The sequence below is a fragment of the Pseudopipra pipra genome, chromosome 2 (genome assembly GCF_036250125.1).
Source record: "Pseudopipra pipra isolate bDixPip1 chromosome 2, bDixPip1.hap1, whole genome shotgun sequence".
NCBI classification, from domain to species: domain Eukaryota; kingdom Metazoa; phylum Chordata; class Aves; order Passeriformes; family Pipridae; genus Pseudopipra; species Pseudopipra pipra.
Genome location: NC_087550.1, coordinates 43377256 through 43404018, shown reverse-complemented (window position 1 = coordinate 43404018; position 26763 = coordinate 43377256). Strand labels below are relative to the sequence as shown.

The following is a 26763-nucleotide window of genomic DNA, read 5'->3' as shown; positions in this document are numbered from 1 at the left end:
GCAGGGTGCTGCGATGCGATGCCCGGAGCCGCCTCCCGTCGCTAAGCGACCCGCGGGGCCGCCGCCGGGCCCACCGGCGCCGCGCACTCACCGCTCCGCGCCGCTACATCCCCGCGGCGCAGCGCAGCCGCCCTCCCGAGCCGTCCCCAGCCGTCCTGCCTCGCCGGGAGGGACACGGAGCTGCCGCCGCCGCGATCTGGGTCACCCGGCGCGGCGCCCGGCGAAGGTGAGGAGGAGGAGGAGGCGGAGGAAGGCGGGTGGCGGTGCCGCCTACCGGCGAGCGCGGGGGGAGGCTGCGGCGGGGCCCGAGCCCGCCCCGCAGGGAGGGGAAGGGGCCGGGGGCCGATAGCAGGCGGTGCGCGGCGAGCGTCCGCGGGCGCGGTGGGTCCCTGCGCGCCGCCTGCCATCGTGGTACCTGGCCCCCGGAGCAGGATGCACCTCTTATCTCTGGACTTCGAGACCTTCCCCCCTCGCCCTCCCCACGCTTGCCGAGGAAAGGCGATACCTGTCTGAGATTCAGGGGAATCCAGCACAGTAGTACAGTTAAGGTCCTATAAGAAAGTGGGGAACGTGTCCAAGGAGTTAAGGTCCCGGCTAGCTAGGGTATTATCCAGCGAGTCAGCATTCTGCCTCCATATGCCATCCCACCGATCTGTCAAGGAGATCAGCGTCCTTTCTTCCCCAGCAGTATATCCTGAAGGCTTTTGATCTTCAAAGTTTAAAGTCTGCTAACCAGGATCACAGGCATGTCAGTATATTTATATGGCTCTCCCTCCCAAGAGAATAATGACTGTTGTCTGGAGCATCCACAGAATCATTTAAAGTTGTCCAGTACTTTAACTACTGCCAGTAGGCAAATAGTCTCTGTTTTGTTCATCCTTACTGCTGCATGCATCTGTCCAGATGCTCCTTTGAAGATGTAAGCAGGCTGTCAGGCCACATTGGCATCCCAACATTGTCCTAGAGTCTCGGGTTTTCAGAAGTCCTTTGAAAATGCTAATTAACCTACTTTTCAAAGTATTTTCTATGCCTAACTTGAAAATAGTCTTTCTGCATGCCTGTTACAGAAACATGGTTTAATTTCTTCTGAATCTCCTTTTTCAGTCATTTTGATCCCATAATCAACTGTCACATTCAAGAAGTATGGTGAAAACCTTAGTGTCATTGAGTTAAACATTTAATGACTAGGAAATGCTCTTCATGTCTTAAGACAAAGCAGAATGGTAGTTAATTCTCCTTCTAGCTAGACCTATGTAGTCCCTCTTCCACTTGTCGTGAGCGTGCCTGACACACCTGGCTGGCAGATGCTGTGATCTGCAGAGCTGATCAAATGGCAGGAACAGAGGAGATCCCAGCAGCCTCCGTTACAGCTGTGTGGTCATGAGCAAACAAGGTCTGATGCTCAAAGGAACAACTAAAATAGTCGGTATTAGACTTCAGCTTTACTGCCTCAGCTCTTATTTGCATCGTGTTTTGCATGTTGAAGCAATCTTACAAGTTTAATTCCATGCATCAATGCAAGTAGAAAAGTAGTTCTTTCTCCTGTTGCCTGCATTGCAGCAGTTTTTCTAATTACTATATCAATTGATTTCCACCCCCAACACATTCTTGCTCTCAGGTACTGTGCCTGTCAGAAACTTCTCTAGCACTAGGCCAGAGGAGCCACTATAGGCTAGGAGTCCCTAGCTCTCTGAAGAGAGCAAATCCAGTGTTGGGGAACTTTTCAGGGGCTTCAGGAGCAGAGTTCAGCTACACTTCCCAAAATAAGTTTAGGAACAGAAATTTGTAAGACATTTCATTCATAATTATGCAAGATGAATCACGAGCATGAAAAGCCAGATCCTTGCTACAGAAGTAGCCTTACTTTCTGAAACAACATGCTCTTGTTCACAAATATCAAGGAATTCAAAATGTAAGCTGGAAAGACTTATTGACTTATTTCCTTACTGTTATGGCAAATTTAGGGGAACTGAACAAGAGGTTTGGAGTTTCCAGATGGCTTTCTGCCCATTCTCTGGAATCACATAGTGGCAGGTGGCTATACTGTAGTCATGAAGTGCCATTTCAGACTTGACAGGATTTTTTAAAAACATTTGTTACCAAATTTCAGTTTGATGTATCCATTCACTCAGTATCTTGGGATGGAAGCTACCCAGGTTATTATGACTCCTATGTTCAGCATCATTGTTCTCATGGAAAGTTGAGGCAAACCAGCGTTTTATAAAATATCCCCAGGTCTTTTGATTATAAGCAGTTACAGAACATTTTACTATGCTTTACTTTCCTTCCAACAGCATAATTATTTTTAATTTATGGCAAATGAGAGAAGCTGTGCATGACAGCAGAAATATAGCTAGTACTGGAAGTGGCAGTGAAAACCACATTAGAAAAAATAGATGTAGGACCCCACTAGTTGAGCAATGTCACACTTTTCCAGCAATAGCTCATACAGCCTGCTGTGCTTAATAAAAACCAGCAAGGTCACCTGCATGATTAATTTAGCATTAGAAAGAAGGTGACAGAAGCAGCAAAAACCCCAGATAGCAACATTCCTTGCTCAGATATTGGTGAAAAATCAAAAGCTCAAGTCCCTCATTATTTTGGATAGCAGCTCTTGCTGTTACACAATTTACTGCTAAAGATGAAATTGATAACAAGGACATGTGCTATGCCCTTGTGAAGAACCTAACATATTTTGACACCACCCAGCACTTATCTCAATGTGTCCCCCAAGCATTATTAAATGCACCATAAGGAGTTATGTTTTAGGTAATGTTTTTATTGTGTTATTTTGTTTTCTTTTTAACAAGTAATTTTTCATTTTGTGACAATACAGTGGTGGCAAAAATATTTTAGCTACAGTTGTATTCTTTTACTTAAAACAGACAAGAAAAAAAAATATGTTTTATCTAACAATCCTAGTACTCCTGAAATAATCTAAAAAGTTGTAGTGCAAAAAGATAAAGAAGGAATAAGAACAATCTCCTTATTTACATAAGGATCTTTCTTACCTCAGTTTTCAAAATCTATAGTCCAGATTATCAATCTCTCTAGTTTTTACTGAGCATGAGACAGGATACTCTCACCATAAATGAAAAATTTCTAAGGCTGTTTTCGGTCTTCCTCACCTGCCTCTTTTGAGGGGACTCTAGTCAACTGGGGGTTATCAGGGATCACACCCTTGGCTTTAATCTGACAGGAGTTTTCCAGAGACCTGTGGATCACTAGAAAGTTTTTATTTTTTATTTCTTAATGTTTGATCTTCAGGCTCAATCAACCCAAGTGTGATTTAAGAGACCATAGTATATTAGGCAACTGGTGACAGTGCTGTGCATTTAGAAGAAAATAGCTGTAATGGAGGCATACTGCTAAGTATAATGAGACTCGTAATATCAAAGGAACAAGAGTGGATTAAGTACTGCAAGACCAGCTGCTGTTTTTCTTTATTACTTTGACTGAGATGATTGAATATTTTAGCTTGTGGAGAAAAGCTTTGCATTAAAAAGGTTATACCTTTCTCCTAGTCTTCCTGGCTATTGGAGCACATGGAGTAAGGTTTCAGTTTAAACAGCTATTTGCTCTCCATAGGAAAAGGCATCTCAACTCTTGTAATTTGGAAACTCACGTTTTTGTGAAACTGTATGGGATCTTGGTGTTAGACCTCTATAAGAAATGACCAAACACTGGTATGTGGTGAAATGGAGCCTTTTCAAAGCCAGTAACAAACAGGTGACAAAAGAATGCTGTCATCAGTGAGTCTGAGCTACAGCTTTTGCTCACAGCAGAATCAAGCTCAGATTACCTTAGGCGTAGGACATCATCAAGCAAAATTCCAGACGTCTTCTGGAAGGTGTTATATGGTCCAAGTTAGTGGGATGTTCAGGTAAAGGTGCAGATGGGAGAACACTTGTCTGAGCAAAGTTTGTCACCATTCTGCTCTCATGGATCATGCCTCATATGAGGATTAGGCTGAGAGAGTTGGGGTTGTTTAGCCTAGAGAAGAGAAGGCTCTGGGGAGACCTTAAAGCATCCTCTCAGTACTTAAAAGGGCTCTACAGGAAAGATGGGGAGGACCTCTTTATCAGGGAGTGTAGTGATAGGATGAGGGGTAATGGTATTAAACTGAAAGAGGATAGATTTAGATTAAATATTAGGAAGAAATTCTTCATTGTGAGGGTGGTGAGGAACTGCAACAGGTTGTCCCGAGAAGATATGGCTGCCCCATCCCTGGAAGTGTGGAAGGCCAGGTTGGATGGGTCTCTGAGCAGCTTGGTCTAGTGGAAGGGAGCTACATGATCTTTGTGGTTGAACTAGATGATCTTTTAAGGTCTCTTCTGAAACCATCCAGTGTTTCTACACATTTGGGGTGTAAAGTACTTGCTGACCAAAAAAGAAGAAAACTCCAGTAAGAATCATTGCAGGGTTTGAATCTGTAGTCTTGGAGGCTGCCAGTGGGAGCAGAAATCATGTGAGAGATACACTAACTATAGCAAGCTCTGGAATGAAAAGTGTCTATAGTAAATTGAATTCCAGCTGCTGGACTGTACTATGGATGCAGCTGGACAGGTGCTCCCAATACAGTTCTTACTTCTGTGCCAGCATAGCCACGAACTTTTCTATATCTACATGGAACTTTATAGTTTACTTCTCATAATTAAAAGAAATTAAATATTTGGAAACAGGCTTTCTTGGGTATCCATGAGAATCTACAAAGAGAGTACTAAACATCTGTAGATTCGCTTATGGGTAAGAATTATTGCTCTTTTGGAGCCTTTCATCTGAGGATACTCACGTGTTAGCACGAGTTAGCATCTCTGTTTTATGTTTGATAGTGCACAACATATGTAGGAGCCATTTGGTTTTACTCTATACAATCATATATATCTGCACTGGGATTTACTGAGTGGGATCTGGAGTTTGTAGTTCATTCCTCCCCATTCCAAGCAGTGCTCAGGTAGTGGGCATGACCCTGAATTATGTGATTCGGTCATAGATTCCTCTCTTTGGTCTCCATGCACATTCAAGTAGGTGGTGATTCCATTTCTAGGACAGTGTGCTGTGTAATTGGCAGGTTTTTGTTGACTTCCTTGCAGATATCCTCACCTCCAAAATGCATTCCTACAAATTGAGCTGTAGAACACTATAGAAGTATGTTGTAAAGAACCATTCTGCTGCAGTGATGGGAAGGATGGGTGAAAAAATATATTTCCAAACTCTAACTTCTATAATTTTCTTGCTTAAGAAATCTGATTCCTCACATTAGAAACTATTTTATTGTCATATCTGAGCATCTATTTCAAATCTACATTCTACTTTGAAATATTGAACAGCTGTCAATTCTTCGTGCCTAGCTTAAGACAAGCATCAAATACAGATTGTCCTGCAATGGTGAATTATATGGCTTTCATGGACTGATATCACAGCAACTAGAGCAGTGTGTACACAAGCTTCATGATAATTTGTTAAACCAATCTTCTCGTTATTTTGTTCATTTACAGTCCCACGCTTTGCCTCACTTGTATTCCTTTGACTAAAGATGCTATTAAGTTTAACACGGAAGACACTAACAGAAGCATGTAGATGATGAAAACATGAGAGATGAAGTTTGTCAGGCTTACTCATAGAGCCTTTGGAGAGATGACAGCTAAGTGAAGCAGCCAGTATGCTCATTTAGTTCAGCCGTCTCTTTAAGCAAAGCTTTTTGCCAGAAAGGACTTTGTCTACGTATGAGTTAAGAGCATTTAATGTTATAATATTTTAATTTAAATAATTCTGACTGTTATTTCTATATAGAAAGAGTAAAATAGAGTGATGTAGACATGAATTTCAAATACTATTTGCTCACAATGCCTGCTTATTTATCTTTATAAAAGTGAACACACTCAAATATGCTGTAACTGTGTCCTAATCTTCACCAAGATGTGTTCTAACCATATTATGTCTGTGTGGAAAAGAAAGATTTGCATTTGTAAAAGAGAAATTTTTTTAAACCACTATTGAACAAGTAAAAAAAGCTGATGTGATATTTTTTCATCTATTCTTTTCACTTATCCTCTGCCATTCATCAGATCCATACTCTGAATGCATGTGCTACATTTCATTCAAGGATTACAAAGTGTTTCACAAACAATGATTCATGAAGATTCACAACCTTGGCGAGTTGGGTAAATATTTATGTAAATGTCATCGAGATTGCCAAATTGAGTCACAGAGAAGTGGTGTTTGTAAAAAAAATTCAGTAAGTTAGGATGCATCTTCTTTGGTTTTGCCTATTCAGTTGAAAAACTAACAACTTCTGTTTTTCAGATATGGCAGGTGTGCATATAGATCCAGAGAAGTAAATGAAAACCAGATTACAAGAGCAGCAAGTGGGGTGACCCAAGTATCCAACCATGTTTTGTGTAGAAAATTTCAACTTAGAGTTGCACAGCTATTCTTCTTACGAAGAAGGTAAACCAATTGCATGAGCAACAGCTAACAAGACCTCCTGAGATGATGCCTGAACTGAACTGAAAGGATGGAGGTCTAGTTTAAGGAATACATTGCAATATTCTCTCCAGTCTCACTGGAGGCCCCAAGGATCTCACTTACGATGGAAATGAAATATTTAATTCTTTGTATGTAAACAATACTATGTCTTTAAAAAATAACTTCACAGATTGTGTCCAGGCTGCAAGCACCACATCCTTAAAAATGTATTGATTGATGAAGTAGACAGAATTAGTGCCTGATATTCCATTATTGTCCTTATGATACATTTGTGCCCTAAAGTTATAACTGTGAGAAATGATGGTTTCCAAAGATACGCAGGAAAGCAGGCTGCCTGCCCAGTGTAGATATCAGGGAGGATCCCTGTGTAAGGTCGCATTGCTTTCTGCATGCCTATGAAATCCTAATTGCTTGTGACAGAACTGAATTTTGCCAGGTTAGTGTAAGATTTTGACTGTAGGGCCAGAAGAGTATAATATAATTCCAACAGTAATTAAAAAAAATATATATTTCCTATTTCTTTATGGAAAACAGGCATGAAGAGTGAAACTGTAAAGTACATGCAGACTTTGAAGAAGAGTTGATAATTTTCAGTCTTCATGTCAGAGAAAACAGAAATATTTTGTTTGAATCTTTCTAACAACATTGCTTTCAAGGCTAAACTAAACCGTGTGTTCACTGATTTGGAATGTTTCTTTCAGTACTTCATATTACTTTTCTGACACCCTGAAAAGTGTACTAGATTGGCACAAGATCTTCCTTTGCCTGAACTGCAGAGAAAGAGTCACGTGGGCAGTGAAAGCAACAGTTCTTGTTCAGCAGAGAATTATCATCTCTTCTTCAAAGCCTGCATGGCTTTGGAAAGATTTAAAGCCCCAAGTCTCCAAGATTGTTTACGCCCAGAGAAAAACTAGAAAATTAAAACCGAGGACAAAACAATTTCCTGCAATGTGTGGTTTGTTTAATATTGGGGCATGTGGGACTTTGAAGGCTGAAGACTATTCACTGAGAGCCTTTATTTGAGCAGAAAAGGCTGGCAGGATCTTCACTGGGAACTTTTATCTGAACTTCATGGATATTTATGCTTTCCACTAGTTGGGCCTAGGGAATTTACATCTCCTTAATTCTTCCTTAATCAAATTAAGAAATTATCTAGTTTTTGACATATGTGTCCGCGTGTTGCAGGAACCTCACAAGAGTTGATGCTTTGCACTGGCAGGATGTATAATGAAATGTCTTCAGACTTGCAGCATGCACATCATAATTACAGTAATTTCTGTCTTATGCCTGAAAGTTCAGAGGAATTTTCTGAGGAGTCACCAGAAAAGGATCAAAGATTTTCTGTTTATTGAAGCTTACAGATTGTGCTCCCAGTCTTAGTGCAATATTAATGGTCAGCAATATAGGCTCCTGGCAATATAGGCACATCTTTGCTGTGTCTCTGACAACAGAGGTTAAAGTTGTTCCTCCCTGGCTCTGATAGACAGGCTTGCATTTCATTAATGCAATCTCATGGCATAGCAGAAGTGGTCAATTTAGCTAACCTCTGTCTAATCCTAAACATTCACTGATCAGTTTGGTTCTCTATATGACAAGACCTGTAGCTGTCCCAGGACAGAACTGGAATCTTCCTACCCAGAAAAAGTTGTGTCGTCACACTAAAGAAACTTGTCCTACAAAAGCATCATACCTTCTAAAGGAGGCAGTGAACCCGCAAATAATCATGTATTTGTGCCACAAACACAGTGTTGCCAAATCTTACAATTTTATCATGAGACTTATGGTATTTAATGTATTTCTTAAAGTTACAGTATGCTGAGTCTTGAGATTTCAGGAAAGTTGCAGATTTCATTAAAGGAAAGGGGGAAAAAAAGTACTCCAAAGTCTTAAGTTTCTGGGAAAAAAGCTTGAAGGTATGAACAGGGTATAGCCTAAAGCTTAGAAGTCAGAAAGCATACTGATATTACTTGACATTTTTAGTCTCTTGAGAATACAAGAGTTTTTTTATTACTGATTTTACCAGGACCTAGATTTTTCACATCTCTTTCCATTCTTATGCAATTGCTAAAAAATTTCTTAAGGTTTTTTTTTTCTTGAAAGAAATATGAAATCTAGCACTGAACAGCACAAATGCAGAATCAGAATGACATTCAGCACAGAGTCAGCCTTGCTGTCTTCCTGAAAAATATAAGCCTTTGGCATTGCAGAGGTTTGATATAGAGAGTTTTACTATCGCAAGCAGCAGCAGTAGCACATTTTGAATTTAGGTCAACACATATTTGTCAAAGTGCTTAACTATTACATGAATGCTACCCTAAAACGATTCATCTTGTGTCTCATCATTTACTACGGTACTCCTCTGCAGTACTAGTCGCGGATGATTTTGAGCTGGATTTTGTGCTAAGAAGTTTCTTCTTACTTCTGAAACAAACTGTTATCCTGAAATATATCCTATTTGTCATGATTCTTAAACTGCGGTTTCTTAAATCGAGAGATTTGATACAGAAAATCCTACTATCTTCTTGCGATTCTCTTTTAATTCGGTTTGAAAGTGATGGAAATCCAGTATGATCACATTAGGCTAAAGCATGGCTTGGCTTTGTTTGCTAGGGAGTAAAATTGTTTTTCCACATATGGACCAGTAACCTCCTGTTTGTTGAAGGAAACAAAAGTGTGTTTACTTGTTATCATAGAAGTTGATTCCCAGGAGCTGACAAATACCTTGACTCTCTCTGGGAATGTGGCAAAGATAAAATACCTAACAGCATAGCAAATATTATAATTTGCTCCTGAGAAAAGCGAGCAGCATTTTATTTTTCACTTATGAGTAAATGGGAGCGTGATATTCTTCTTTAGAAGACGTTTCCTCATTATCAATGAAAAAAAATAGAGCCAGAGAAAAGATTTTCTGATATAAACTTCATCTTAAGAGAACTATTAAACCTTAATATCAAACTAGAACATTTAAAACCAAAATAGTATTCATCATAAAAACTAGGTTTTTAGAAAGAAATATTGAGATTTCTGCCAAAGCACTTTAAATCAGAGATCATATTAACATCAAAGGTAAATGTATTTGAATCCTCACTTCCGTGACCTATTTCATGGGTTAGTCAGTGATAATGTTGTTAATCACATAGAGATGTATTTTTACTTGCAGTCAATAAGCACTGTGGTAGAAGGAGTCTGTATCCACATTATCTAGCATGGGAGAAAACTGCACAGTGCTTCAGGGCCTAAATTATGAAGGGAATAATAGTTCTGATTTGACCAGAGTAAGCTTGTATTAAAACCCTTCTAACCAGCCTTTAACTGTTTTCTGTTTAAGTGGTGGAATTTTCCTACGTGAGAATGCTGTTAATAAAAGAAAAATCTCGATGCATTTACAGTGGAAATGATGTTGCCATATGCATGATAAATTCTTGACCAATACTAATCATACAGAGATACTTAAAAAAACCCAACCCCACAGGGAGTTTGTTCTCACCCAGAGAACACGCATGGACATGCAAGTAGAAGAATGGAGAGCCCACACAATCTGGAATGTGGGCACTTAAGAGAAACAATCTTTGGGCAGGTATTTTCCACTTGTCAGAACAAATTGGTAATGAATTACAAATTGATTTCATTAGTATCATCTTTTCAGTAGCTTTCAGGGTTGGGTGTTTTCCAGGGCTGAGAGCCTCAGAGAATATTTTAATAGAGACAGCAGCTGTTGATGTGGCCCGGTTGTTCTTTCCCATTCATTTTGGCTCACAAGAAGACCAGATGATGCTAATGCTTAGTGTTCACAAAGGTTAACAAGATATATGCTATACTCTTACTAGGTAGGCAGTTAATGTTCACACTTTACATATAAGACAACTTAAGCAGAAGATCTGTGCTATCACGAGACCTTGCTACCCTCTGTGTGGGTCAGAGAGTGATGTAATGCCACAGACTGTGGAGGAAGGACAGAAGTGGAACCACCCTTCTGACCAAATACTACCTTCATAGGCTGGTGGATGTGCCCTGTCAGCCTCACATCCTTAGTGCACTTGTACCTCCTGCACACAGAATAGCTGTGTGCCTGGCACAGGGAAAGGTACATGCTCCAAGGGAAGCATATGGTTCGTTCATTTATTTGTTTTTTTTCTGAGTAAGCACAGCCATGGGTAGATTGCTCCAGAGTGTAGATCTGGGACAAACTTGAGGAGCTGGCTTTTGTCTACAGATTTACATGCTCATCCATCACCTTACATACTACCCACTTGGAAATCCCACACATAATTGATATTGAGGAAAGTTACATAGCCACAGGAGACTGAGGGAGGAAAAATAAAAATAAGTTCGGTACTTAAATGGAGAAAGAAAAAAAAAGTTAGAAAAAAGTTAGGCTTTTGGTAATAAGCTACAGTGAGAAGTAGAATATTTGCCAGGTGAAGACAGAAAAAGTAGGTAATCCTCAATTTCAGTATTTTGGATAAAGAAGGGGGAAAGGCTATGTTTAGGGGCACAGTAGTGCCCCTAAGGGCTCCATTAGTCTATGATGAAGAAAAATGAAGGAAAGGCTTACACACTGAATCTCTGATTTAAGGGACCACTTTCTCACAGAGGGAGTCATGAGCTCTGGAGATGCTTCCTTTCAGTGGGGCAGGTCACTCAATAGCGTGAGTTTACTCTGCAGCCTTACTGGGGTTGCTAGCCAGCTCAAGGATGGAGCAGTGAAATATTTATGTACAACCAGAGTCTCGACTTCACGTGGCCTTGTCTGGACGGGCATGGTGTTGTCTTCCTCTGTCCCTAGTGTGGCAGTGTGCCAAAGGTAACATGATCAGTGCCAGTGGCTTGTCCAGGTGATGGTCTCTTCTAGGGAGTGCCTCAGCCTGGGGGAAGCTGTCTTTAATGCACCCCAGCCTGAGGGGTGCTGCCTTTAGTTCATCTTGGCCTGGGGGAAGCTGTCTTTAACCTGCAGTGTGGATGTGGCTCCCACTGGCTGTTTTTGGATCCCTCATGCTGGATGAGGCTCTGCCCCAACCTGGTGTCAGTGAAGGAGCGGAGGCAGGCGTGGGGTTGAGGGATGGTGCACCACTGCACGTGGGGTTAAAGCACTTGTTCTGTGCAGACTCAGAGGGAGACTCTATCGAAGGAGAGGAGGATGACAAGGAGTTGGCTCTACCTGGAGAAAAGGTAGCACAAAGAGGCCCTGCTGGCAAGTGGAACTGGGAAGCACGGAGTGAGCAGGAACAGGAGGTGGCACAGTGACAGTAAGCACAGAGTGAGCAGGAACGGGAGGTGGCACAGTGACAGTAAGCATGACAGTCGTAGGGGACTGCTCATGCCCTTCCCCTTGCCATTCCAGCTGCTCCCCTCAGCGCTGTGAGCCCCAGACCTCTGGGCATGTATATCCTTCCCCTAAGCAGTGGCTGCATGCCCCAGGAGAACATCACCGCAGTCATCATGAAGTCTTGGTGCAGAGTACTGGCTGCTGTCAAAGAATCATAGAATCAATTAGATTGGAAAAGACCACCGAGATCATTGAGTCCAGCCTTTGGCTGAACACTATTGTGTCAACTAGACCATGGCACAAAGTACCATGTTTAATCTTTATTTAAACACCTCCAGGGACGGTGACTCCACTACCTCCCTTGGCAGTTCATTCCAATGTCTAATCACCCTTTCTGTGAAGAATTTCTTCCTAATGTCCAACCTAAACCTAACCCCCCCCGGTACATCTTAAGACTGTGTCCTCTTGTCCTGTCACTTGTTACCTGGGAGAAGAGACCAAACACCACCTGGCTACAACCTCCTTTCAGGCAGTTGCAGACAGTGGTAAAATCCTCCCTGAGCCTCCTTTTCTACAGGCTAAACAACCCCAGCTCCCTGAGACACTCCTCATAAGACTTGTGCTGCAGACCCTTCACCAGCTCTGCTCCCCTCCTCTGGTCACACTTGAGCACCTCAATGTCTTTCTTGCACTGAGGGGCCCAGAACTGGACACAGTACTCGAGGTGCGGCCTCACCAGTGCCGACTACAGGGGGACAATGACTTCCCTATTCCTGCTGGCCACACTATTGCTGACACAAGCCACTATGCCACTGGCCTTCTTGGCCACCTGGGAACACTGCTGGCTCATGTTCAGCCTCCGTCGATCAGCACCCCCGAAGTCGTTTTACTGCGGGCAGCTTTCCATATGCTCTTCTGGCAGCCTGTAGCGCTGCGTAGGGTCAGTGTGACCCAAGTGCAGGACTCCGCACTTGGTCTTGTTAAACCTCAAAGTTCGGCTTCCTCGACCTATAATAAAGGGACAGACGTTTGCACTCTTTGGAGCCCCTCCGCGTCCCCGTCGCCTCACCGCCGGTGCGAACCCGCCCGCCGGGGGCGGGGCGGCGCCATGACGGCGTTGGGGGGGCGGTGCCGGCCGGGCTGCCCGCCCCGACATGGCCGCCTGCAGCCAGGTAACGCGACCGCGAGGTCGGGGCCGCCGTGTCCTGCTCCGGCTGGGGACGGCGAGCAGCGGGGCACCGCGGGGGCGGCCTCTGCCGCAGACTCCCTTCCCCGCCGTGCCGCCTTGTGCAGGGAGCCGAGCCCGCGGCGGCCCGGCCCCGGCTCTCTCTCTCTGACCCCGTCTGGACGAGGTGGTGTAAGGGGGATAAGGCCAAGTCAGCCCCCGCGTCTGCCTTACAGCTTTTACAGCCCCACCCCGTGTTTACTCAGGGCAGACCAGCACGGACACTGCTGTGTGGGTGCTGAGGCACTGGAACAGATTGCCCAGAGAAGTTGTGGATGCCCCATCCCTGGAAGTGTTCAAAGCCAGGCTGGATAAGGCCTTGAACAACCTGGCCTAGTGGGAGGTGCCCCTGCCCATGACAAGGGGGTGTTGGGACTAGATGATCTTTAAGGCCCCTTCCAAGCCTTTAACATTCTGTGATTCTGTGACACGTTCCTGTAGTTATTCGATTATCGTTGTTGTTTGTACGAGTGCCCAGGGCCCTCGGGTTCATGGGCTGTCGGTGGGAGGTTTGTGTGCCGGCTGTCCGTGGCACAGGTGGGGTGGGATAAGCCGCGGGGTTGTGCTGGCGCCTTCAGGTGCGTTTGGCCCATGCTGGAGCTCTTAAAACTCCCCAGCGGGGCTGCTGAATTTCGTGTTGTTGTTTTTGTTTGTTTGTTTGTTTGTTTGTTTTCCCCGCGAATTTTGATGTCTATGTGTATGCAGCATCCGTATACGTTTATATTGATGTGTCCACGGCACAAAAACAAGCCAAAACTGAGTAATAAAACCAAACTTATCCCTGATCGTGGCGCTCCCTCTGCCGACGGCCGCCGCTCAGCTCCGCCCAGACACCAGCATTTTCCTTTTCAGAAGCGGCTTCTACAGCAGATGAGGTTCCCGCACTGCATAAAGCTTTACTTTAACCTTTGTAGTAGTTTCAGGCCATTTGTGTGACCTGCTGTAACCTGAGCTCCCATTCCAAGGGCGAACTCTTTAGATGTATTTTCAGGAGCTACTTTTTTAAAATACTTGTGAAAGGGGGTAATAAGAGTAATACATGCAGCAGTGGATTATCCCTTTTTCTTCTGTAGTTTTGTTGGCCTTTGTAAAACGGGCGTGAGATCCTACCAAATGAGTTTCTCACTTCCATGCAGTTTAGTGTGATTCCTTTACTCGGAAATCAAGGCAAACTGTTGGTTTCTGTGCCTGCAGAATTGAGCCTTGGGTAATGATGCAACAGACAAGGCAGAGAATTTAGACCCAGTTCAGAGACCAAGCTGAAGCTGTCTGAGAAGCTTCTGCAGTGTCAGCCATGCAGGTAGTACTGTTTGAGATGCCTTCAGGGGCTGGAGGCAATACTGGCAAGCATGACACAGCACATTAAGAAGGTCTTTGGCTTCTTGAGCAGCAGCTGAAAGGATGGGCGTTGTGGAGCAGGGCATCTCTGCCAGTTTTATGTGCTGTTTAGGCAGCTGAATCACATCTCATCTGTCCCTTGTTCCATTGTTTAGTTCAGAGGTTATGAGGAAGGAGTCTTTCAGCTTCAGTTTTTGTGGTAGTTTGTTAAATATTGTGGCAATGACTTCTCTCCTTTTGCCTGGAGAATGTGGGAGTTTGGGGACCTGACTAAAGGCCTGACTAAACTTGAGAACTGCTTCCCCCAGAGATCAGATGAAGTTTTCCAGTAGATGTTATGAGAAAGACCTGAGCGTTTTAGTTTGAAATCATTTTGTTCTGGCTGCAGGAGCTTCATGACAGTGGTCTGACTGGTATGGGTGATGTGCATAGTCTCCTCCACGCTTTTCCATCTGAACCAGATTTGCCTGGTTCCAAAGCATTAACCTGTACCGTATTTCTATTTTCTTTCTGTAACCCCTCCTCACCAAGTCAAAGATGTGTCTCTCCTGTGCTTTCCTGTGAAGTAGTTTGAGACTGCCTGACCCCCTCCCCAGAAAACCCTGCACATGGGCCGTCTATAAAGCTGTTGGCCTCTGTGCACCTGTGTATGGCAAGAAAAGTTGGACATACCAAGCCTTTTGGACCAAATTGTGTAGATGGTGGTGCTTACGGATGTGGTTTAGTGGTGGACTTGGCGGTCCTAGGTTAATGGTTGGACTCTATCTTACAGGTCTTTTCCAACCTAAATGATTCTATGAAATCTCATAATTGGACAGCTTGGTAGGCTTGCTCAACGACCTTGCAAATCAGATAAATCCTGGTAAGGGTAACTCATTAGATGCACTTAGAGGAATGAACTTGATGTAAACTTTTTGGGCTTCTTTTCATGAGACTTTTTCCCTCTCAGGTACCTTGGCTTCTATGTATGTTAATAGGGTTTTTTGTGGTTGTTTTTTTTTTGTTTGTTTGTTTGTTTGGTTTGGGGGTTTTTTTGTTTGTTTGGTTTGGGTTTTTTGTTTGTTTTTTTTTGGTTTTGTGTGTGTATGTCTCACTGTGCCTTTTTTGATGTAAGCAAGTTTGAGATTTCTTGATCATTATTTAACTAATGAAGGTTAAGAGGACTGTTGCTCTCTGTGTGTTTAACCCTATTTGTTGATTAAGTGAAGAATCCTCAGAGAACTATTTTGAGTTACTTGTCTTTAGAAGCAAGCATGTGTTTTTCAAAAAATGAGCTGTGGCCTATTTGCAGGTCGGCCATCAAGATGGGAAAATAATTATTTAAGAAAATACTAAGATATTTGGGAAGGGAAGGGAAAAAAAATCAGAGTATAAAATCAGCAAAAAGCCCTTAGCAAGGATTGTTGCTTTGAAGGGAAATGGGAGACATTTGCTATCAAATCTGTAATAAAAATAATTTTACAGAAATGAAGATTGATTCTATAACCCATTGATCTTTTCAGCCTCTACACTTTATATTTCTGAAGTCACACGAAATAATGATTTCAGTAGTCTCCTCCTTTTTCTGGAACTCTGCCCTTCCTGAGTTTTGTCACTTGTGAGATTTTCTTCTCATACGTTTTGCCTCCACTGCATGTTAGCACGGCTGTGCTTGTATTCACTCTGAGTAAGAAAGCTTAGGAACTGTCAAGTGTCTAATGGTAGTAGGATGGATCTTGGTGCTGAGTAATTTATTAGTTTATTTTTTGTCAGACTCAGAAATAAATATGATCTTTATGTGGTCAAATATGTGTGAAACTTTAACAATGCCAGGAGGTCAGGGTTCAAACCTGTTACAGCCATGCATGTGCTGTCTCAAACTTGACAGCAGGCCTCTGAAACCATATCAGGATAGAATTGTTGGAGCCTACCATGCCAGTGACTTGGCAGTGTTTTAATTCATTTGAGACCACTGTAAAATTGGGTTTGGGAGTGGAAAAAGAAGAGTGGAAGGAGGAACCAACAAATGGAAAGGAGTGGCAAAAGACTGTCTTTTTTGGCAGCATTTGTTCTGCTCCTGTCTGGAGAATTAGAATCTGTTATTTCCACAGAGTGCTTTTGTCATTCTGATTCCCTTAAAGATTTTTCTCTTTCAGTGCAGTTAATAGTTGTGCAGGTTGATGATGGTAGTGCTACAGCAATCACAGGGAATACGTAGTCACAGCTCCTATGCAACACTTTAATGTTTTATAACAATTTTACTAGCATATTGGTGTTTGTTTAAAAGAAAAATTTTGCTAATTCATTCAATACAAAGTTGCAGCAAATAATAATATGACTTTTTTTTTACCTTTACCGTTTTTTGGTGGTATTATATTATATTGTTACATTATATTATTATATTATATTATTATGATTGTGTCTGCAGTTTAAGTATTGGGAAGCAGCTCTGCAGTCTTGAAATGTAGAAGGCATGTAAGTGGATGACGGACTGTTGGAGCAGTTGACACAGTTAAATAAGTACATATAGAAGTGATTGACCTAGTTTTGTTTTTTTCTTTAAAATACTGTAACAAAAATGTTTTCTGAGATGAAGAGGAGATGAGGTGAAGGGATTGTTGCCAGATCAATGAAAATGAAAGAAAGAAAAAGGACAGACAGCTGCAGTTGTCTTGTCCAGCTGTACTGTTAGGAGGATTTTTGGGAAAGGAGAGAAGAAACCGCTAAAATATGGGTAAGGGATTATGCTATAGGGAGAGATAGAGGCAAAGTCAAGCTACATCAATGTTTGGGAGCTTTGTTATAATTTTACATGAGGTCTGGACTCTTCCCTTGGCTTTGAAAGAAGTGGGAAGGGAGAAAGGAAAAGAATGTAGGCTCAGAGAGATGTAGGAAGGTACTGTATTATCTCAGTATAGCAGTAGACCAAAAGTGGCAAAAGATGCAATAAAATCTGGAGAAGGCCAATGACCCTTAAGTAACTCACTGCTTGGTAAATGTTGTGTTGCCCTGAAATTCAATAGCTAACATATATATGTACACAGTTTTTTGTTCCTTCTCATGACAGTAATGTGATTTGCATTAAGTTTGGCCTTGGGAGATGTACTAAATGAAGTGTGGAGCATCCTGGTTGCTTGTTCTTGAACATATAAGTATTGAACACATTTTTCTACTCTCAAAAAAAGCAAGTTTGGCCAAATGTCATACTTGTTTACAATTAGGAGCCAAATGAACAGTTCAACTCAAGCATTTGATGAGGCATGAGAATAACTTAGAAGCTGTGATGATACAAATCTCATGGCAGTTTCACACGTATCTTTTTTCTCATGTTGTGCTCTGGAGAGACTGTAGAGAGAAGGAAATAAGTTGAAACTACTGTGTGAAAACAGGAGAGGCAGACAGGTTAAAACCCACAAATGGGTGTAGTGATACTGTGAATAAAGGAGTGAGGAGGAAGAGAAAAAATTGGAAAATAAAATCAAACATCATGACAGTCTTTTTAAAGCTTTATTTTTGGGAGAGATCCTCTTAATAAAGCAGAGTTTAATAGCAGAACTTCAGAGATGGGGAAAACTCTTCAATTGACTAAGAAAGAGTGTACTTTGCAGGCTCGGTTTTGTCAGCCCCAAATAATTCATAAAATCTGGAATTATCTGAACTCCTATTACTGTCCTAGAGATGACATAGGAGACTCTAGAGCACACTGAAGTACTTAATTTTTCAAGCAGGACACTTACTATGTCTTGTTACTTCTGCTTTTCAGATTCCCAGCATGGAAGCTAAAACCAGCAGAGATCATTTGAAAGTCCATAAAATGAAGAAGAAGGTATTGAGGAAGCAGGTCAGAGCTCAGCATACATTGATGAGACATGAAGGCATTGAGTGCATCTCCCATGCCACACAGGTGACTGGTAGTTGTGCTTTTGATGGTAGTGTAAAAATGCTGCTTATCTGTGTTCTGTTCTCATGTATGCCTTGTTTAAAATGCCGTTCTCCAAAATGCACTTCCTGACACCGAGGGTTTTCTGTGCGTCTTTGATTTCAAAGCAGAACTGTACTTCAGCAGTTCAGTGTCCGTGGAGAGACTTTGATGGGCTTTGGATAAGAGTTTTTTAACCTGAAACAGTAGTTCCTTGGGTTGAGGAGAAGGAGGAAGCATGGGAAATGTTATTGAAGTAGATAAACTTTTCTTCTCTTTCTCTGTGATTTTTTTTTCTCAGGCTTTTAACTTGTGTATCTTTCTTGCCTCTGTACTTTTTTTTTATCAAGTGTAATTTGTCTCATCGAAGCTCCCCATTAAAAATATGTCTATTTTAGAAATCTTTTCCACTTTATTTTCTTCACCTAGATAAATTAAGGCTGTGGTTCCGTGGGATTTGCACTGATTGACTGACATACTGCTGTTGAAATGGGGACAGCTTTCTCTTTCCTTGCACAAAAGGGAAAAAGATAGGAAGGAATTCTGCTTTCTTGTGATGCTTAATGAACTGTATCATGAGCCACTTTATTCCCTAACCTAACAGAAAACTACTCAGCTTTTTGATTTCCTCCCACAATAGAGTTATAGCAGATCAGGTGACCTCACAGATACTGGTGCAGGGAAAGATGACAGAAACTTGCAGACAGAGAGTGAAGAAGTTAGAGAGTTTCTAATTTCCCTCTGTTATTTGTGGAGGGATACTAATGGCTTGAAACGCTGTAGAGCAGTATCATGTACTCTGTCCTTGTTCATCCTGATCCTGCAAATTCTTCAGTTAGATTTTTATGCATTTTTGTAACAAAGTTTGATTTAGTCTTTACTCGGATTTCACACTACATGGACAGATGTTAAAATGACTCAGGACTCTTGTATATATTGTAAACTTTTTGGAAGAAAGACTATGTTTTTCTAGTGTTGCTTGGAAATGGATCTGTAATTTGGGACTTGTTCCCCTTCAAACTGTCCAAGGCACCAAATTATGCATCTAATCTATCCAAAGAGAAGTTTTGTGGTCCAGGAAGATCCTTATTGGTGGCAGAACATTTGAATAAGTGATATATGAAACAAAATCATAGTGCTAGTGGTAAATTTGTGTCAAGAATACAGAAAATTATTTCAGGCTTTGTGCAAAATTCTGATTATCTCCAAATTGCTCAGTCAGAAGAACATGGTCAGTTGCTGCATGTGCTGCAGCTGTTGTGTAGTGTAGGTCTGTGTAGATGAAGTGAAAGCACTGGTTTGAGCCTCTGCATGTCCGTCACATACATAGACCTCTCCATTAATAACATTCTAGAAAACAACAATAATTAATAATGAGGTGAACTTTGAAAAAGGTGATCAGTAATGGACAGCCTGATGCAGTGCTTGGAACAGATGTTAACAGAGCCATTGCAACAGGCAATACAGCAGCACTCACTGTATAACTTTTTTTTTTGAATAATCCTTCTCTTCAGTGCTAAACCTTGTTTTATGGTTTTTTAGAGAAGTGAAATGCTGTCATTTGAAACAGTTGAACACTTTCACAGCTGCCTTCAGAAAAGGTCATAGAACATTTATAGACTTTTAAGGAAAAGATTGTCTGAAATCTTTCTGGAAAGGTATTACATGGAATTAGTCTGAGGAAATTGTTCTGGCAGTTTGGAGTCACATTTACCCTTGAAAAGGGTCTTAAACTTCTTTCAACCACTATGATTAGATTGAGCATCCAGTTATGGCATATAGATATACAGATGTCAAAAGAACTTCTTAATTTATTTTGAAAAGGCCTATGTATTTTCAAAAGATATTTCTTGAATAATAGTGCTATTTTGTTGTTTCTTGTAATATTTGGCAAGCCAGCAACAGTCCTCACAAACTGCATGTTCCTTGGTAGTTTTGGACATAAATCACTATGAGAGCATAGAATTAAGCAATTAGGCATTATGCATTAAGTAGCCTGTGTTAACTAAGAATAGGACATAAATCTCTTTTGTTTATAAAACAAGCAAGAGAATTTTCAGATAAAAATGCTGGAGCAGAACTAGATGCTATGTTTCTAGAGGTTGCTGCTTATTTTTGGTGAACCTGATGTATGAAGGACTTATGGTGGGACTGGGAATATCGATCTCTATGCTTGGAGAGACTTCTTGGCAAAGATGAGAAAACCTGTCTTAAAAAAGGAATCAGTCTTTAAAGGATTTTCTGTCTGTTTTTGTTAGTGCTAACAGGTCTCTGGAAAAATTGTGTTTTAGATACCTCCAAAGTTATGTGTGCCGGTGTCACCGTTTGCCTGCGGTACACTTGACGCACGTGTGCTGATTCAAAGCATGTATTAACTGAGGAGGTATTTCTGATAGAACTTGCAAGCCTTTCTGCCAGAATGTGTGCTAGGCGAGCAAAGGTTGCCTGAGCCACATACCAAGGTCATGGAAATGTAAATATCCCATGTGGACTACAAAAAAGAGTGCTCATGGGCTTAATTTTTCTTTATAGTGCTGCTCTCTTGGTAGAGTGTTAGTTTTAAAGGAACCGAGAGTAATCACTAATTCTTAATCTTTTAAAAATTCCTTTTCAATTAGAGCCTGGTTATTGCCAATGCTGGTCTTGGTAATGGGATGAGTAGAAACCAACTGCTCAGGATAGTAGAAGAATGTGGAAAGGTGGAAACGCTCTTAATGCCACCGAATAAACCATATTCATTTGTGAAATATGAGACAACAGAAGAAGCCAAGAAAGCCTTTGATGCCCTTAATGGAAAAGAAGTAACACTGGAAGACTGTGGCCAAAACATTGTTCTATATATTAATTTTGTGGAAAAAGGTATAGTTTTTTCTGCTCTCCTCTATATCCAACTTCCTGCATATTGCTTTCCTTTGCATTTACTTCCTGAGTTGTAAATATAGCTAAAAGCCCACTAGTTTTTGTTAGTAGACACAGAGAATGAAAGCTAGAATCTAAGATTCAGGACATAAAATAATCATTGCTCCTATTTCATGATAGGATAGTATAATTTAAACCCTTTTACTTGGAGGCAAAAGAAAAAAAAGATTTAAGTAATTTTCTCACCATTCAGTACTGCATGTGAATGTTTTGCAATTAAGGAGCCTGGAGATCTCTGAACAGTTAATTGGATTTCTTGCATGACCTTAGTCTTGTAATTTCTATCTCAACTCCAAGAAGAAAAATATGCACAATAAATTTTATGGGATTTTTTCCCCTTTTCCCCCAAGTTGTGGGGTTTTTTTGGCTGATTATAAGCTATTTACTGTAAGAACTGTTGCTCTTTCTTTGAGCTTTTATAATGTCTAGGGAAAAGGGTTCCTGGTGTTGGTCTGTACATTCTGACAGTGAATAGATTTAGCTATTAGGATAGCAAACTGAATGTCCCTACATCATCAATGCTTGTGTTCACCTAGGGATTGCATTGTGCTACTCCATATTTGTGCATATTTGATTACAGAGTATTCTCTGTCTAGAGAAGCAATCTGCTGATATGGTACATCATCAAAGTTCTACAAAATGAAAATGAAATTCAGGTAGAACCTTGAAGTGACTGGGAAATTCTGCTTACCATTATTTTGACAGGAAAATCACAAGTGGTTTTGTGTTTGGGTAGTGTGGAGTCTTGTTGATCTTATGCAGTAAAATTCTTAGGAAGTGCTTTGCGTGATGCAAAACTTGAGCCTTACCCTGTTTTATCATGACGAAAGGGGATCATTCGTTTTCCAAATAAGACCTCATTTTCCAATGAGGGCTATATTGTATCGTTAAAGTAAATATTTCTACAGCTGTACTATATTCTCATACAAAATAAATATCCCTTCAGGGAACACATGGTTTTATTTTCTCTAAACAGTGACAGTATTCTCCTTTTTTTCATACACCCTAGTTTCCTTGCAAAATGCTGTTCCTACAAGCTTACCTCCAGGCTTAACGGTAATTGAAAAGATTATTTCTCCGGAGGAGGAAAGGAGGATGTTGGAAAATATCGAGTGGATAGGACATGAAGATACTCAAGGTGGTGGGTACAACTATAGGAATCCAGGTCTTTTATGCTGTTTTTTCCTGCAGTTTCAGTTTACAAGAAGTCTGCATCTTGGTAAATGTGTTGTCTGAAATGATTGTGTATTTGTTCTTAGTATTTTAGAAATTGGGTCTTATACTGCAAGTGATAGACTCCTTGGGGCAAGTGGTCTGAATTGATGTTCTAGAGTGGATTTACTTGATTAACATACCTGCATCCAAAGCTAACTAAAGTCTTTTTTATGTGTTGTGCCAAGTATAAGACAGTTCTGTGGAGGTTCCCCTTGTAATTTGATGGTCGACCGATGAGCTGTGTGTTCTTTTAAATAAAAAATAATTCAGTGAGACACATATTCTGGTTGCTTTTTTTTGCTTTCACTTGAGTTCTGTGGAGTTAAATCCCTTAATAAATGAATTCTTGGCATTTGCTTCAAAGTTTCTGGGTAAATTTTGTTCCTTGGAGCAATGCAAGGGGTTATGTTGACCTTAGCTAACATGTAAAGTAGTGATTGATGAATATGAAGGATCTTGATCTTGTATGAATATCTGTAGGATATTCATCAAGTAAGTGAGTTCAGAGATCAGGACAAGAAAAAAGATGCATTAAGCATGGCTCAAGAAAACTCCCTACTTCTTGCATATACAAAACCACAATCCATTTGGCTTGAAACAGCACTGAATGTGATGCTTGATGAAATACAAGAGATAATAGGGCAGAAGTGTGTGCCATGAAGGACAAGGGTGACATATATTGTTTTGACTGCTAATTGAAGAAAGTTTAGGCTTAACAGGAATAGGGAAGGATAGCAAATTGCCTGTACTGTTTTGTGTAGTCTAATCTTACTTTAAACTTGTGTGTTTTTACAGCCCAGAAGAATTTAAAGCATAGAAGAGTAAAACATTTTGGATATGAGTTTCGCTATGATAACAACAATGTTGATAAAGACAAACCTTTACCTGGAGGTGAGAATTTCCCTATTAAATCATACTTATTTTGCACTGATGTTTGAACCATTGTGTGAAGCCTTTAAGCCTCACTGAGGTATGGATGTGAGATTCTAGTTGGACAGCCTTCACTGTATCTTAAGTACGCATCAAACAGTACTTTTGAATGAGATCCATTCCAAATTACTGTGAGTGCTTTAAGCTTATTTTCCAATCAGTTGGAGCCAGACCTTGCTGCCCTTTGTTGAGGTCCAGTCAAGTAAGGCTTTTAGGAGTGTAATTGTCATTCTTTTTTAGCTTTTTGTTTCATAAAACAATTATGTGTTACAAATTGCATATTAATTTGTTTGGGGGATGTGATGTATATTGTTGTATATATTTATCTTGATTAGCTTGAAGCTTGCTGGATGCATACCAAAATAAAATTTCCTTTGGACTGAAAGAAATTTTGAAAAGGTTTTAATAACTCTTGTTTGGAGTTGAAAGCTGTGAGTCAGAGCAAAGCAAGTGAGTCATCTTATAGTCTTAGATTTAAAAATAGTAAAATAGGGGAGTTAAATTCCTGTAAAACTTGAACGTGTTTAAGGTGATGTGTACTGGGATGGATGTAGCATCTATCTGAAGGATTCTGATTATATTGAGGTTTTAACAGTGAAGCTGTACCATCATAAGAGCATTGATATTTGAATTGTTTTCTAGTCTTGCAGCTGGACTATTTTACATGTGAGAAAAGCATACACACTTCTTGCATGAAAGCAACTGAAAATAAAAATCAATAGGTTCATGGAAGGACTATTAGTAACATTTGTGGGTGTTACCTGCAACAGACTTTTTCAATTACGCTCTTGGTAAAATAGGAAACCAAAGCTTCACTGAAGGACTATAACTTTCCTTCCTGTTTCAAGACCAGCTTATCTTGAGCAGAGTTTTTTGGTCATATTCAATCTAATTCAGTAACAAATTTTCAGGAAGTAATTTTTTTAGAGCTCTGTGCACAACTTCTGACTCTCTGCATAATAATTTTACTTCTTGACTGAAAATTTTTTACTGTAATTGGTGAAAACTTTACCTCTGATTTGATGTGCTTTTATTTATGTGTAGAGATACTGTGATTTGCAATTGTAAGGAGCCTTGGAGAAGTGGCCTTTCTAATTTTGAGATCTTATAAATACATTGGACTTGGACATTAGGCCCCCAATTCTGACATGTATGTTAGTAATCATTATTCAAGATGGACTTGCATTTATATAAAGCTGTTTCTGTGTACTTTTACAGTTATATTTATTGTAAAAAGAAAGGATAAAAATGTAAAAACTATCCTGTTTTGCTTACAGTTCTGTTTCTATAACCAGGTCTTCCTGAAATTTGCAACCTATTCTTGGAGAAGTGCTTAAAGCAGGGATATATCAAACATAAACCTGATCAACTGACTGTAAATCAATATGAACCTGGACAAGGTAAGTTAATTTGTCTTTCAAAAATTTTGAGTTCTTTACCACGTTTAAACCACTATGTAAGGTAGGTAACTAAGCACCACATAGCCACTTGCTCACTCCCCCTCACTGAGATAGAGGAGAGAATTGGAAAGATAAAAGGGTGAATACTCATGGGTTGAGAGCAAGACAGTTTAGTAAGTTAAAAAAAAAGAAATAAAAAGAAAAACAACTGATGCCAAAAAAGCCCAAACAGTTACTCACTACCAGCCAATCAATGCCCAGCCAGTCCCTGCTTAGTGACATCCCTGGTAAACTTCACCTGTAGTTTTATTGTTGATCACCGTGTCATACGGTCATATGGAATATTCCTTTGCTTAGTTTGGGTTGGTTGTCCCAGCTGTGCCCCCTCCCAGCTTCTTGTGGCCCCCCGAGCTGACTTGTTGGCAGCAAAGTATAAGAACCATAAAGGACCTTGATGCTGTGCAAGCATTCCTCAGAACTAGCTAGAACATCCACGTATTATCTACACTGTTTTCATCACAAATCCGAAACATAGCACCGTACAGGCAACTGTGGAGCAAATGAACTCCATCCCAGCCCAACCAGTACAATTTCACTGAAAATCAGGAGTATAGCATTGAAATGTGACATGGTGTAGGGACAGGATTTAAGTGCCTGCTTAGTGTGTTTCCTCTGTGACCAGAGATGCTTTGAATCAAAACTAAAGTCTTAATACTGGTTTCTGAACTTGGAAGCTTGTTTTTAGAAGTGAAGTTTTTGATACCACTGCTAAAGAAAGTGATGGTGTTTCAGGGTCCAGGCCCATGACATAAAAATAAAAAGTTATGGGAATAGTAATATTTTGTTTAGTCAAGTGCATTTTTTCACTCCAAACTTATCTTTCTCCCTGTAACGTGTATACAGTCTCCACGAAATGGCTCTTGCTGTTATTAAGTGTGATATAATATGAGTATATGTGATATATGGACTCTTAAGTATGATGCAAGAAGTGTTCCCTTACCTCAGAAATAAGGAATTACTGTATTTCTGTAATGTTTCCCAAGCTGGAGACATCTGAAGAGAAATATGCTTCTAATCTCACGTCTAGGGAATAAATCACATGCTGTGCTTTTTGCTAAACTCAGTCATCAAGGCGAAATATCTGGCATGCTTTCTAGATTGAATATCTCATTTGTCCTTAGGAAGAAAGGACAACAGCTTTACTCTCAGAATTAGTGTCTGACAGCTATTACAGTGTCTGCCCAACAAGGGTCTGAAAAGCTGATCCTATTTGTTTGCATATCTGACAGTCTGTTAAATTGATACAGTCGTACTTCTGCCTGGGACACCAGAGGAGATTATTTAGAACTGTAGATTTCTATCTGGGATAGAAGCAGTTTTTTTAAAAAACAAACAGAAAACCAAGCCCAAAGCAGAATACCCTTTCTTAAGTGCAAATTGTTAGGATATGAAAGAGCAGAGAGTGCAGTCAGATTAATGCTTTCAGTATTTTTGTTCCGAGCCATATTTTCACTGGAAATCACACTTGAAACTTTAGAAAGTGACTCATGGCTTTGGGTATTTAAGCTGTAGGGGCCACACATAAGACACATTACAATGAATTCCTTTTTGAGGACACTTTTTCCATTCAGGATCCAAATAACATTTGAAGTTATAGATTTATACTTGGATGTTACCATATACTTTTGAATACTTACAGAATTATTAGTGTAGAAGTCATCCAGTCCAACCCCCCAGCGAAGGCAGGGTGACCTAGAGCAGGTGACACAGGAATGTGTCCGGGTGGGTTTTGAACATCTCCAGAGAGGGAGATTCCACAACCTTCCTGAGCAGCCTGTTCCAGTGTTCTGCCACCCTCAATGTAAAGAAGTTCTTCCACATGTTGAAGTGAAACTCCTTGTGTTTTAGTTTATGGGCATTGCTCCTCATCCTGTCACTGGCACCACCAAGAAGAGTCAAGAACCATCCTCTTGGACCCTGCCTTTGAGATATTTATATGCATTGATGAGACCCCCTTTCAGTCCTTTATTCTCTGGACTGACCAGGCCCAGCTCCTCCAGTCTGTTCTCATAAGACAGATGCT

The 26763-nt window shown here is 40.7% G+C and overlaps 2 protein-coding genes and 1 long non-coding RNA gene across 6 annotated transcripts in view; 2 read left to right on the top strand and 1 right to left on the bottom strand.

Annotated features, from left to right (window-relative positions):
- Positions 1 to 204, bottom strand: part of ELMOD1 (ELMO domain containing 1) — a 44291-nt gene extending 44087 nt beyond the window's left edge. Inside the window, exon 1 of the mRNA XM_064645219.1 lies at positions 92 to 204. The gene's annotated coding sequence lies outside the window, so the exon portion shown is untranslated. The remainder of the gene's footprint in view (positions 1 to 91) is intronic.
- Positions 150 to 7428, top strand: LOC135409547 (uncharacterized). The gene is made up of 2 exons (XR_010428257.1): positions 150 to 226; positions 6307 to 7428. It is a non-coding gene; the product is annotated as an uncharacterized LOC135409547 (long non-coding RNA).
- A 5403-nt stretch (positions 7429 to 12831) lies between these two features.
- Positions 12832 to 26763, top strand: part of ALKBH8 (alkB homolog 8, tRNA methyltransferase) — a 47972-nt gene continuing 34040 nt past the window's right edge. The window contains exons 1-7 of one of the 4 annotated variants that reach the window (XM_064645216.1): positions 12881 to 12927; positions 15091 to 15180; positions 18061 to 18201; positions 20835 to 21075; positions 22145 to 22276; positions 23146 to 23241; positions 24576 to 24680. In XM_064645216.1, coding sequence (XP_064501286.1) covers positions 18070 to 18201; positions 20835 to 21075; positions 22145 to 22276; positions 23146 to 23241; positions 24576 to 24680 — 706 coding nt within the window. In that variant the 5' untranslated portion in view covers positions 12881 to 12927; positions 15091 to 15180; positions 18061 to 18069. Of the gene's footprint in view, positions 12928 to 13698; positions 13856 to 15090; positions 15187 to 18060; positions 18202 to 20834; positions 21076 to 22144; positions 22277 to 23145; positions 23242 to 24575; positions 24681 to 26763 lie in introns of those variants that run through there. The other 3 variants (XM_064645217.1, XM_064645215.1, XM_064645218.1) reach the window with 3 other exon arrangements.